The 14,390-nt window shown below is 46.0% G+C and overlaps 1 protein-coding gene across 1 annotated transcript in view; it reads right to left on the bottom strand.

Moving 5' to 3' along the window:
* Positions 1 to 6,761: 6,761 nt before the first annotated feature.
* The window catches only part of Pxdc1 (PX domain containing 1), a 28,611-nt gene continuing 20,982 nt past the window's right edge, over positions 6,762 to 14,390 (bottom strand). The window contains exons 4-5 of the mRNA XM_036189156.1: positions 9,691 to 9,802; positions 6,762 to 7,850 (exon numbers count right to left, since the gene is read on the bottom strand). Coding sequence (XP_036045049.1) covers positions 7,733 to 7,850; positions 9,691 to 9,802 — 230 coding nt within the window. The 3' untranslated portion in view covers positions 6,762 to 7,732. The remainder of the gene's footprint in view (positions 7,851 to 9,690; positions 9,803 to 14,390) is intronic.

The following is a 14,390-nucleotide window of genomic DNA, read 5'->3' on the forward strand; positions in this document are numbered from 1 at the left end:
TTCACATGTTACATTAATGTTGCACCAGAAATTTTCATTTCGTACTGCTAGTCTTTGTTTTTACTAAGACAAAATCATTCTGTTCCTCTTGAGCGGCAGAGCCACCCCTCCCCCCACATTTAATCTTTCCTAAAATCAGCAGCACCTATTCTTCCAACTGTCCCCAGCTCCACTCAGCCCTTTCATCATTCTAGCTGCCATTCTGTTACTCTAGTTCATGCTTCTTTACTGTGTGACACTTCAAATATAACGTAATAAAAAATGTTGGTCAGTAAGCAAGAGGGCCTTTGGAGCATGGCTAATCTTGGAGGCTCCGGCTTCATGAGTGGGATTAGTTTTCTTATGAGAGGCTGGAGGGAGCCTGCTTGTTCCCTCTGCTTTGTGGAGACACACAGGAGGTAATAGACTCTCAGTACACTCAGTTCTAGCTGCTTCTTCATCCTGGACTTTCTAGTCTCCAGAATTGTGAAAAGTGAGTTTCTGTTGTTCACAGATGACCCAGCTCAACACACTTTGTTTTAGCATCCCAAATAGACTAACAATATTCTCCCTATTTCCAGCCTCCCCGCCCTCAAATCTTTTCTCTACCTCAAACCAAGAATGATCCTTACACACAACCTATCTGAGCTCAACACCCTACGATTCCTATCTCACTCAAAATAAAGCTAGTCTATAATGGATCCAAGGTCCTCCAGGCTCTCAAAGGACCCAGTACCCTACCACCTCCTAATATTTGTTCAAACTTCACCTTCCCAGGAAGCCACATTTCAAACTGTACCCACTACCTTCACATTCTTTATCCTCGTGCATGTGTCTGTTGCGTCCTCATCTGCTAGAAATGTGCGTCACTGTTCATTGGTACACTCCTGGGGCTGGGACAGCCTGTGTCCTTGCAGGCACCACCTTGTGTCCATCTTCTCAATTAACAGCATGTGCACAAATGGATAATATTCTGAAGTATGTGGTGACTGATTTTCAGGTTTTAATTAAAAGAGAAAGGGAACAGGAAGTTCTATGAGGAAATGTAAGATAGGAAAAGTGTAGCCTAGCCAAACACACAGATGTCAGTAAAAAGAATGAAACAGCTCTACTAAAGACTATGCATCCAAGTCATGAAGGGCAAGATGCAGGTGCATGAACAGGAACACTAGCTTTTAACAAAATTACACGCTTTTCGGGTGTTACCCAGGACACTGGTGACGACAGCTGTTCCTACATGAGGAAACTGAGTGGCTAGGAAGCAAGGGTTAGCAGGAACTAGCATTTCCACTGGCAACTCTTCACTCTTGACTGTTGAACCATGTGCAAACAATATCCATTAATTTAAAATAAAATCCTAAGAAAAGGGCAGCATCTGTCATTAGCAAACCCCAAATGAACACTCAGTTGATTAGGAATGAGTTGCATATTCTTGGAATAGGAAGACTTCATCCCAATACTTGAGTATAACACCCATCTGAACATACTTGAACATCTAGAAAAGAAGTGACTCAGGGCTGGCAAGATGGCTGCACAGGTGAACATGCTTGCTGCCTAGCCTGATGACTTGAGTTCGATCCCTGGGACCGACATGGTGACAGGAGAGAACAGACTCCTGCAAGTTGTCCTCCAACTTCCACAAGCATGCATACACACCAAATAAAGACATGTAAAAAATAAATAAAAAGTAACTCAGGAAGGGCAGTCAGCCACAGTGAGTCACGAAGCAAAGCTGTTCAGTGCCATCAAACACCAGCTTAACCAATCTAACTGCATCGGCTACTCCATCCACAAGGACATGGTTAGAGCATGAAACATGTCCCCCCTCCACTGTCCCATAGACATACCTCATGGAGAAGCATCTTTCTGATGATCAAGGGTGCTCCAGGACAAAGAAGAGGGTCCTCCTTCCCAACTCCTTTTCTGACTATTTCAGTCACATCTGCCTGAGCAGGACCACATTGGTGGGGAGAAGCTAGAGTTTGCCTTCCCATTGGTGACGCCATTCTATTGTCTCTTCATCTGCCTCACAGCTTCCAATGAATTCACTGCCTATCTATACCAAATTTTCACTCACTCATAGGGAAATTAGGGATAGTCCATTTTAAAACAATTTATTCACTTATACAGTACATGCCACAGAGTGTGTGTGGTGAGCAGAGAAGAATACTCAGGCTTGGGTTCTCATCTGCCACCTTATGGGATCCAGGGATCCAACTCAGGTCATAAAGCGTGTGCACAAGGGCTTCTATACACTGAGCCATCTCAATGGACCAACTTTTCTATACTACTGAGTTACTGGATCTTGAGATTAAGAAATGTCTTCCAGGAAAATCCCAAAGCATTGGTACAGATGATGTTTTCAGTGATATAGATGTAATTAATTCTCTCTAGTCAAATTCCTGTAGCTTTTACATCAATTTGATAATTCTTCCTTGCAGTAAGTAGGTGAATGCACTGGCCATCCAATAAGTGTTCTGATTTCTGAGACATCCATTATGCATTTGGACATCTGCCTCAACATAGTCTAATATGAGCCAAGTGTGATGGTGCACAGGAGGCAGAACCAGGCAGATCTCTGTGAGTTTGAGGCCAGCCCAGTCTACAAAGTGAGTTGCAGGACAGGTAGGGCTGTTACATAGAGAAACCCTGTCTCAAAAAAACCCAAACCAAACAAACAAACAAAAAACCAAATAGGTAGTCTAATATGTGTGTATCCACATGAGATTGGCATTCAAATTTATCATCTGTAAGGCTGTCAGCAACCCCTGGGGCAATCTGACCTTCTTTGTCACCTTCCACTATTCGATGATTACCTTACCCACAAAATAGGAGCAACTAACAGAAAATCTAACTTTACCTAGAAGTCTGGAAAAATTAAACATGTCGAAAGAAAGGATCATGGGCTCTTATTAGCTAAACCCTTAAACAATTTGGTATGATTTGGGCTCAAGGGTTTGAAGTTCCTAATGCAGTGTTTAGGGATGGGGCTTTGAGGAGATGACGGGATTATATGGGTGCTGACCTAATTGATGAATTACTCCATTGACAGATTCAAAACTGAATGGACACTGGGAAGTGGTGAAAAGTGTAAAAAGTGTGTCTGGCTGGAGAAAGTGGGTCATCTTTGAAGGTTGTCTCATGTCCTGGCCTCTCTGTATCTGCATCTCAGGTGTTGATGAGGTGAGTACCACCACAAGCTACCCACTATGACGTTCCTTCTCACCATGCACACACCCAGAAGCAAAAGTTGAAATCCTAAGAAATCTTTCCCCCTTGTTTGTGCTGGATGTTTGTCAAGGTGGTACAAATGACTAACACATCACACAGACTTTTGGGTTAGAGGTAAAATTCAGCAAGCATGAGCAAGTTGTTTCTGATGTGCCTATACAGCAAAAGCTTCCAGACTTATTTACTGATCACAAATGACAAGTTATGTACTGACAGAGGGTCCCTAGCTACCGCCTTAGAGTGTATGCTGCCTGTTTACTACTTGCACATCATTAGATGAGCTGAGAATGATGGTGTACACCTGTAATTTCAGTCCTTATGAATCTGAGTCAAGACGACTGAGTTAGAGGCCAGCCTGGGCTATGTATAGACGCAACCCATTTCAAAACCCAAAGGGCTGGGGATGTACTCAGTGGTAGACTACACACCTAATGTGCAAATCTCTGGACCCAATCCCCAGTAGTGAAAAGTATCACATATATGTGATGGTTACATTAGAAACTAAGCAATGGTTTTGAGGGTCAGAGTGGGCAACAAAAATGCTGAAATCCTCTTTATTCTAACTTTTGGACCATGAGAATGCATCAGCCATTGAAATAAACAAAGGCAGCTACATGGAGCCCTGTGCCTTGTGTAAAGTGCGGGGTTTATCATAGGCATGCAGACATGCTACACTTTGGGTTTTCTTAGTACCCCTAAAATGGGTAAAACCAGATGCCTATAGACTAGGGTTCCTAGAGTCAGGTGTGTGATAGCTACATTTTCTAGTTTCTATATTTGGCATCTTGGGGACACACTGACTTGGACTGGCACCCAAGGGTTAGCTAGTTCTTAGAGATCCACAATAAGGACTCACCTACAAACTCACCAATCCAGAGCCACACCCCCAGCCACTTCCTTTACTGGCTTCCATATTCTGGGACACTACCCACATGCATTAGTGAGCCTGGGCCCAGATACCAAACAACTCGTAGGGATGGTTCTGCCCCCCTGAAAGCATTAAATTGTCTACACTGGCCCCTTCCCCTATGCCCTACCTGGTCCTCCCCTCAGAAGCCATGCTGAAGTCTCTTGCTAGGTGTACTGCTGGGCTTTCTAATATGGTGACCATGACATGTGCCTTTCCACTGGGGATCTGCAAGGATAACAAACTATTCCTTGAGTGGCCATGCCAACATAATAATATAATCTACATTTAAAAATACAGTAAGAGTATAATGCTGGTCTGCAAGAGGTACATTAGCCATATAGAGATGAGACAACAACAGAATCATTGCTGGAGATGTGACAGAATGTCCTCTTAAGTGAAAGCCAAGAATGTCACCTCTCTCCAGGAGGAGAAGGTAAGGATACATGGCTCAGGATAATGTGACCACCAACACCCCTAAAAGAATGCCTACCAAGTGCTCTCTAGGTGAGAATTGCATTCTTAAGATGAATCCACGGTCCACTGATTGACCAGGGGGTAAGTGTGTGCACATGCCTGGTCTACAAGAAGGACACACACTACAGAGTGTGTGAATTCTGTGTGCAGTGATCAGAGGACACTTCTGGTGTGTTGACAATCATATTTTGCATTTTTACTTTATGTAAGCCTCACAGGAGAAAACCAGCATTTATTTACTAAAGGAGAAGGATCCTTTAGCCTGTGAATAGTGTGTGTGCCAAAGGTGCTTTTCCAACCGAGTAGACTTAAATGATTTTATTGGCCAAAGTCTTTAATTGCATACTATTTAGGAGAGGCTTATCCATTGTGAATGGGACCCAGAAGAACAGCCAGAACAGAAATTCAAGTAATAAAGGGGGCTGCCAGATCAGGATGGTCTTCTGCCTAGATCAGGGATGAAAGATGTGGTCACCCACGAAACAACAGGAGAAGCAGATCTCTGGAGAAAGGGATGGCAGGTGTGCTCCACTTCTCTTGAACCTGCTCCTCTGTCATTCTCAGAACTGAACATTTAGAGGCTGCAAGTTCACTTGGTCAAGTTTCCTGTCCCTGTTTTATGCCCACACTCACAACTGGAATCTTTCACCTAACAAATCAGACTTTTTCTTTCTATTGGAAACTAATATATCTGACCATAGCAGCCATACTAAACAACAGTGATGGCTTCCTGTGTGCCAAACTCTTTGTCCACCATAGATCTGTGACCCTATACCCCCGAAGAAGATGCTGAGTGTCAGAAACCTCACCATCACACTGTAAGGAATATCCATCTGCAATCCCTGCACTCAGGAGTCTGAGGAAGGGAGATTTTTGAATTCATGCCAGCCAGAACTTTTCTCAAAACAAAACAAACAAAAAACAATAATAATAAAAAACCCCTATTCACTTATACTTCACTTTTTCTCTTTCTGGGGTGGGGGTAATAGACCGGAGTTGAGACAGAGTCTCGTATATCATAGGGTGTCACTGAATTCCATCTATGGCCAAAGATGACCTTGAACTGGGCCTCCCTCTTCTATTTCCTGAGGGTGGAGATTAAAGACATGTGCTACCATGCCTGCTTTTGTGTGGTGTGGGGACTGAACCCAGGGCTTTGCACATGGTAAGTGAGCATCCTACCAAGTGAGCTTCCCTCTCCAGCCTTAAGGTTCTTTGCAATGTGGAAACATGAAAATGGGTTTGTGCACAGTTTTCCCACAAAAAGACAGAGCATGGGCTGTTTTGATAGGACCACAAACATAAAGATATCTGGCCTGTATTTTAGAGGCCATATTGAACAATTCTATAGGAAAAGAAAAGAGAATGATACCTCCTCAGGGAAGTCTGAAAGAGGCTGTGGAAGCAAACTCACGTGTGACAGAGAAGTAGTCTGAGCCAATAGTTTGAGCAGAAGGGACAAAGTCCCTGGCAAAGTGCAGGTTTGAGGAGCACGTCTATAGAATGTGTTCAGTGAGGATGACCCAGGCATCAAACATTGAAAGGTGGATGGAAATTAACTGAACACATTGGGTTTTGTTTGGCTTTGCTTTTGTTTTTGAGACAGAGTCTCACGATGTAGACTGAACTGGCCTTGAATTCACAAAGATCCCCATGTCTCTGTCCCCCTCCCCCATGCTGGGATTAAAGGTGTGCACACATTAGTGTTAATTGCTAAGGGACACTCTATTTTTGTATTGATCTTATTTTGATGGTAAGACAACAAAGATAACTGGTCAACCCCTGTCAGTCCCTCAGTAGCATATATGAAAAGCAGGATGCATTAAGTTGAACACAGCTGGAAGGCAAAATTCACGGAAATACCATTTGTATTGTAGCTGGGTCACCAGAGACGCTTCCTGTGACTGCCAAAGAGGAAAGCAGAGAAGGGGGAACCCCTAAGTCAAAATGAAAGCAAACCCAAGCGGTTTGTTCATTATCTGGTTTGAATAGATCACTCCCTAGGGTGAGAACACATTTCCTAAATACTAGTGCATCAGGAAGAGTGCTAGGGTCAGGTCTCAGGGTAGAGGTGGGGTGGGGGTGGCCGTCAGCCTTTACCTTCTTTCTTATCCCTAGGCAAGGGACAAAATGAACCACATCTTTTTACACAAACGTCCCTGCTAGATCAAAGTAGAGCAATAGATTTTATTTAATTAAAATAGATTAAAAACAGACTGTGTAAAAGAATTAGAATTTTCAATAACTTACTATTATTTACATTAGCAAATGCTGGTCGTTAGTAGACACAGTGGGGAGACGAGTGGCAGGACCCAGACTTTCCTGCGGTCCAAGCCGTAAGCTTCCCTTCCTCCCCATCCCTTTCTTTCTGATTCATCATGGCAATTATGCCATTGAGTGCACCAGGGGAGGAGCTTTGAGCACCCTAGATGGTAACAGCATCACAGTCAGGCAGAAGAGCTGATAGGTGCTGGCAGAGAGGAAGGAACTCTTTTCTCTGGGAGAAAACTTTAGACTGGGTTCATACACACATGACCACATGACTCTGAATGCTTTCCCCTCCCTGAAGCCAGTACTTCCCTCCAGCTCGACATTGTGTAAACACTCCTTCCAGCTGACCCCCAAACCCCATTTCCAGGGAAGAGATGGAAAGCAAGAAACGAAAGCCACACTTCCCAGGGAAGCCCTGAGTCACTTCCTATGCCCTGCCCTTGTAGTCCAGAACTTGGTGACTTGTCAAAAATCCTCTTGAAATGTGTCTTTGACACTGGAGAGAAATGTGGGGAGTCAGGGCCGTGTGACCAAGCAGAATGCTCCCCTCGAGTAGGCAGTGAGGACAAGAGGAAGCATGGCCTGCAGGAACAGTGCGTCCTGTGAGAAGAGGCAGGCTAGCGGGGTTGAGTGCTGGTGGAAGACCCCTCAGAGCTGCAGGACATGTGGCCTCCTGTTGCTGGCATCAGCCTGTGGACATCAAGAGCCCCTGTGCTTCTGCTTTCGGGACATCTAGGCCTGGTGAACTTCAGGGCCCTGGGAGGCCCAGGCTGAGCAGCAGCTTTGGCCCTTGGGGGCCACACAGTGGACAGCATGAAGGCATGCAGTCAAGGACTGATGGAGGCAGAGAAGGCCTGATGGATTGGCTCAGTCCAAAATGTCTGTCTCAAATGGAACCAGGTGGTAATAGGACAAGTTGGTGACGTAAGCTGCTGGGTCATCACCATCCTCCAGCTCCGGAGAGAACTCGCCGCTATTCTCAAACCTGGAAGAGACGACAGAGGTGATCTCAGCTAGAGGGAAAAGGATAAGAGGCAGCCAGTGCAGTGCAAGGATACTGAGGGGTCCAGGCTCTGTGGAAGGGGATGAGGGACGTCAATGAGATGATGTCCTTCCCAGGCATGGGGCAGACACATGGGAAGAACTGGAAATATACAAACTGGATAAAATGGCTTCAGAGCTTTGGTGCCTCTGCAGCAACTACTTCCTGCCTCTGTTCCAGGAGAGTAGCGGGGCCTTCATCCTTCCTTTATTTGCTGTGATATTCTGGCTCCTGTTCTGTGCCAGGCCCTGTATCAGCTTGGAAAGCAGCAGGTGGAATGGATGTTTCCTCAGGGAATAGGAGCTTGCAAGGACACCAGAGAGGCACACTACAGGAGGCTCCCTGCAGTCATGGAGGGAGGCTCTACCTGGTGGCCAAGCCTGGTTTGATCCAGTCTGATTCAGGCTCGGAAGGATGAAAATGGTGTGGGTGTGGGACGCTTACACAGTGAGTGCACAGGACCATCCTGAACTTCCCACCACCTGAACTGTCTTCATTACCTCCTCTCAGACCAAGGGGGATGGGGGAACAGTGGGAAGCAGGACGAAGAACGGCCAAAGGCCTCAGAACCAGCACTGCCAGGGGCCCTGCTGACCCTCCTGCCCCTTCTCCATCAGGCACACCGATCCCTAAATGCTCACTCACTGGTGCCCACCTTCCTTCTGGGTCAAATTTGGATACTGTCTGCAGAGACTCCACTGCATGACAGCCCCTACTCACAGCCCAGGGCCACATGGTAACATCAAGTGCCACCAGCCTTCTGGTCTGAGAATTCAACAGCCTACTTCTAAGAGACTGAAGCACGTTCTGGAGCACAGTCACTGGGAATACTGAAGAACTTCACAGACTTACTGATATTAGAAGCTTGCTCGAGAATGTGGTGAGAAACTGTGTTGATAGAATAATCCTAGCCTCTAGGCATGCCTGGCCAAGACACCACTGGATACTGCTCCCACCACATGCAGTTTCTTGGGGACCTGTGGCCGGCAGAGATGGCATTCTGGTGCACACTGAATGAGTGTTAATGGGAGAAAAGTCCTTCAGCTTTGTGTGAGAAGGTGCTAGCCAGGGACTGTCATGGTAGAGGAGTCAGCTGGAGACCTTTTCACACCACCAGCTGCTACAGGGCCTAGGACTGCCTCCACTGAATTCCCAGGGACCCCTTTCTGTCCTGAAGAACACCCAGCAACAAAGCCAGACTTCCTGTCACCCTGTTGGAGGACTCTGCTACTTAGGTAATTCACCAAGGAGCTGGCTGGCCAAGCATGCAATAGCTGTTCCTCCAGGCCTCTAGGTGGCAGGCTCTCTCCAGCACATTCTGGTCAGAAGTCCCATTGCAGAGGTGGGAGACTGTAGGCAACAGAGGCCTTTGGCTGTGCAGCTCTCAGTAATCAAGGCTCCTCTCTAGAAAAAGGTTCTAATGGAGAACTCATAAACTTGTGAGACCACCTGTGTGTCACAGCCCTAGTCCAGGAAGTGTAGAGTAATACAGTTCCTGGACCCTGGACCAGAAGATCAAGTTTCACACCTCAGAGCCAGCACAAACTAGATCCTAGAGCTTTGCAACTTCTTCAGAACTCCCCTCACATCTAGTGATTGGGTGACTAGGCCTCTCCCTAGATCCATTAACCAAACTCTCACCAGAATATCAGGCAAGCTTTTAATAGGAACCCCTAAATTGGCAGCGTCTGCTGCTGGGTGCCTGGGGCCATGTCCATTCCTTCTTATAGAGTACTGCACAAGCTGCCAGCTTTCAGGCCCACATAAGAAGCTGTGTACTCACAAATGCTCCGTGGAATCCGCATCCAGGAGCTGGTCCTTCCCGTTGGGTATGCTGTGGTCAATAACTATGGTTTCTGTGTTTGCCAAACAAAATCCATTGGATCTCATGATTTCTGAAAACCAAAGCCATAAGGTAAGTACTCAGGAGAGGTCAGTGCTTGAGGTCTGGAACTTCAGGACTTCTCACAGACGGACTGCTCTCAGCCTTGGCCAGAGAAGCTTTCTTTCCGCAGTGGGCAGCTGTTAATGCAAACTCATAATTGATCACAGTGCTGGGAATAAGTGATGCTAAGTGCTCAGCCCCAAACGGGACATCGACAGCACCCCATCCAAGGCTCAGGGAACATGTGGACCAGGAGACGGAAAGAATGTAAGAGCTGGGGATGGTGAGGAGGGCTACGAGATGCTATCACCTGGACTTGACCCAGCTGTTGCACCCAGGAATTTACAACAACAGTGGTTACCTGCACAAGACTGGATCCATCAACATCTGTCATGGGTGGGAGGGGGACTTATAAAGTCCCACCCCTTCCTGATGAACTAACTATAGGCACTTCGGAATGGGAACCATGGAAGGGGAGGTGATATTCCTCAATGGTGTAGATACAGTCAAGTTGTTCTTGCTCAATAAATAACCTCCTGCCCATGCTCATGCCAGCAACTCTAATATAGTGTGTCATTAAAAAAGGCATGAAAAGAGGGCGGGGGGGGACTATAAAGAGAAGGGGTTCTATAGCATGAATCTTAAATGGTCTTATTAATAAAATCAAACCTGGAGCCAGATATTGGGGTGAATGCTGGAAGATCAGAGAAACAGAACAAGCCACAGCTATCTCACCTTACCAATTCCTCAGCTGATCCTGTTTCCTCAGACTGGAAGCCTCTGAGTCCTCATCCAGAATGAATCTCAGCTGAACTGCTGCTCAAAAGCCTAAAAGCTTAACCAGCTCTAGTTCCTGGTCTTCATGCCTTAATACCTTTCTGCCTCCTGCCATCACTTCCTGGGATTAAAGGCTCTTGTTACCGCACCTGGCTGTTTCCAGTGTGGCTTAGAACTCACAGAGACCCAGAAGGATCTCTGCCTCTGGAATGCTAGGATTAAAGGCGTGTGCTACCACTGCCTAACCTCATGTTTAATATTGTGGCTGTTCTGTTCTCTGACCCCAAGATAAGTTTATTGGGGTGCACAATATATCAACCACAGGGTTCAGTGTGGGAAGGAAAGGGTGATGAGAGAATATTGGGTGAGGGGACCATACAGCACATAATGTGTGTGTGTGTGTGTGTGTGTGTGTGTGTGTGTGTGTGTGTGTGACATTGTGAAATAAAACTTCAGAAGTGAAGTTTACATCAATCTCCCCATCATCTATTGTCCTAGCTCTCTCTCCGCTGCCCAGAGACTCCTTCTAGGGCTCAGACATGCAGATTAAGGTACTGGCACCAATGTCCACAGGCGCAGTGTGTTTCTCCCTGAAGGAAGATCCTCTGGCTATCGGAACACCTCCCCACCTGCCCTTCCCCGTGGGTTTACAGACAGAGGGCTGGGCTCAAGTTTGAGGCCCGATCTATGTATCATTGTGACATGTGACATCACACAGTTTTCCTGCCCTTTCTGACCTCAGCCCTGGCTGAGACAGGGCTGACAGCATCTACATCTTGGCCAGTCCTAAGCCTCAGATGAAATCAGAGTGCATTTTAAATAAGCAACTAGCTTGCTTTGCTTCATAAAATTATATATATATATATATATATATATATATATATATATATATACATACATACATACATATATATTAATATTTTCCCCCATAAGCACAGATATGGGTACTTTAGAAAAATCAACAAACAAAAGCAGCTTCCTGTATCTACACTGGCTGTTAGGGTCCAGGGGCTCTCCTGTGGCTGGAAGGGCTGAAATGGAGGATTTGTGGTAGTCACTAGGCTGGAGGTTTAGACTGCAGTTTCAGGGCTGTGGGACTCCTCTCCTCTGTGGGACACCTTCAAGATTGTATTTGAGAATCTCCAAGGATTTACCTAACTCTAGTATCCCATGATGTCCTCAACTCCATCATGGCAAGCAAGTATCCATTTAGCTACAGACACCCTCTTTAAACAGTAAAACTTAACCAATGTTCAAATCTCTAATGTAAAACAGGGAAGTGTTTCTAGAATCTGCACCCATCCTCCATCTAGGCTTTACGTCACCTTTAGATCACAGATAATACCTGATACAATGTAAATGATAAGTAAATCATTATTATAATGATCACGTATAACACTTCATACAATGTAAATGATATGTAAATAATTTTATTATAATGAATGAGGAGAAAGGGCTGCACTTGATCAGTAGACATAGTACTTTCCCCCAGTATTTTGGCCTGTGCTTGGTTGAATCCACAGATTCTGGACTACAGATACTGTGTGAGAACCCAGGATGGCTTGGCTCTCTCTCTCTGTTTTTAATCTACTGCAGCCCTGACATTTAAGAAGGGACTGCATTTCTCTCTCCTTTCTTCGGGAGCTCAGCACCCTAGGTGCCATCTTGGCCTGGGGATCTTCCCTTTTCTGTGAACCTCGCTCATCTCCAGTCCTTGGTTCTTAGGCGGCTGAGCTCCATTTTCAGGCTCACTTCTGTTAGTCCTCGCAAGCCAGGCTCTTGCCCTAAAAGACACATTTAACACATACCCCAGATAATGGGTGTGTTTAGTTCACAAGATCTCATCCTCACTTTGGGGATGCAGCTGACTTGAGTCCCTCCTCTCCTCCGGGCACATACAGCCAACAAGAGCATCTCTCCCCATCTTCAGGGTTACAGACATCAGAGGCCTTTGTGTCTCAAGGATTCTGTTAGTCCTCTCCCCGCTTGACCGTCGTCTAACTTATTCCTGAGTATAAAATTTGCTTTTTCATGATGAGATTGTTACTTCCTCTTAATTTTTAACCTTTCTAGGCATTTGGTGCTCCATTCTGTGAACTTTTCTCCATATGCAGAGAATTAGGGAACTACCCAGAAAGGAATAAAGAAAAATAGGTTTCCTTTTCCCCTCTCACAAAATGATTATTCCTCAGTTTGCCAAGTATTGCTGAAATGCATGCCCAGCCTCCTGGAGAAGGGACCAGCATGTGTCATGGCTCTGCAGTACTTCTCAGTCAGTCACTTATCAGCTTTTGGCTTCCTCCCTGCCTTCCCTGCCCTTCCACCTGGGGCGGGACTCTACAAACCACTAAGGAGTGGGTCTGGGAGCTCGGGTCAGCTACACTTCTTTGTACAAAGAACAAAGGGAAGATGCTTAGCTAGTGATCTGTCAGACCGAAAATCACTGAACCCACACAAGTTCCGATTCCCTTGCCTCAGAGCTCCAAGGGTGTGGCAGCAGAGAGCCCCTCTGTGTTGTTCTCATTAACTCTGACCCAAATCCGTCTGTCTGAGCAAGTGCAGGCAGCCCCGGTGCAGCCTCCACACTGCTAACTGACAGCCTAGGTCTCCTTCTCCTGAGGGAATCTGGGGTGGGGGAGGGACCCTGGGAGTTCAAACAGATGTCACTGATGCAAGTCACTTCTGTACAAACTCCTGGAACTACTGGCATGCCTAATTTATGCTCAACGCGAATTGTGGAGTCTAAGAAGTAGAATTTATACTGGCCCCTCCAAAATAGATTTGGAACAAGTCACTCCTCAGCTGTCTATCACAAAGAGCCTTTGGACACATAAATGAGAGCTAAAGTTCCCAAAGCCAGTTGGGCCCTGAGGTCAATAAGTAGATTGGTCTCCAGTCCCTTAAAGTTCCAGCCTGAGCTCACAAAGGGAGCCTGCTCAAATTGCCAGTATTTCCCAAAAGATGATCCCCGGGAAGCTCTTGGTCCCTCTTGGATCCCAAGCCTCACCCTCATCACTCTGAGCATACACACAGCTGGATCTGTAAACCTTTAATGCAGCCATTCCAAGCTGGCTTGGAGAGGGATGGCTGGGTCACTGGGAAACACTGGGACACAAAAGCAGGTATCACAGCAGGCTCAACACCTATCCAGACACACGGCTCTCCTCTACCTGTGCTAGCTAAAGCAGGAGCAAAGATTCTGTCACAGTTTATGTTTTTATTTCTTCCATCCACTTAAAAACAATGTCTTAAGAGGAGCTGTGACTTAAAGACCTCAGAGGAATTATCTAAAACTTACAACAAAGGAAGTCTAAGTGTAGCCTGTACCGAATTACAGAGGCCATTGGTTTAAATGGCCGCTTTACTACTAGTTGCTCAGTGGAGTCCTCCCCTGGCACCATCCACATACTGAACAATAGCAGCTTGAATGCAAAGGCCCTGGGATCAGTCTTCACAGGAGGGTAGAGCTGTGGTCTGAATTGAAGCGTCCCCCATAGGCCTGTGAGTTTGAATGCTCTGTCCCCAGCTGGTTGCACTGTTCTGGAAGGTTGGGAAACCTTTAGGAGGTGAGCCTGGCTGGAGAAAGTGAGTCACTAAGGGTGGGCATGATTCAAGAAAAATTATAGGGCCTGCAGCCTATTTTCAAACAAGCTTAAGATATGAATTTCCTGAATGTCAGTTCAGAACCCACAGCAAAAAAAAATCACTAGCTAGTTCAATTTTTTAAAGTCCCATCCCTAACTCTAGAAACAGTTCATTTTCAAGTTAAACCCCACCCACCCCTACTCAAGGATCAAACTCAAGGCCTCAAATATGCTAGG

The sequence above is a fragment of the Onychomys torridus genome, chromosome 5 (assembly GCF_903995425.1).
Source record: "Onychomys torridus chromosome 5, mOncTor1.1, whole genome shotgun sequence".
Lineage (NCBI taxonomy): Eukaryota > Metazoa > Chordata > Mammalia > Rodentia > Cricetidae > Onychomys > Onychomys torridus.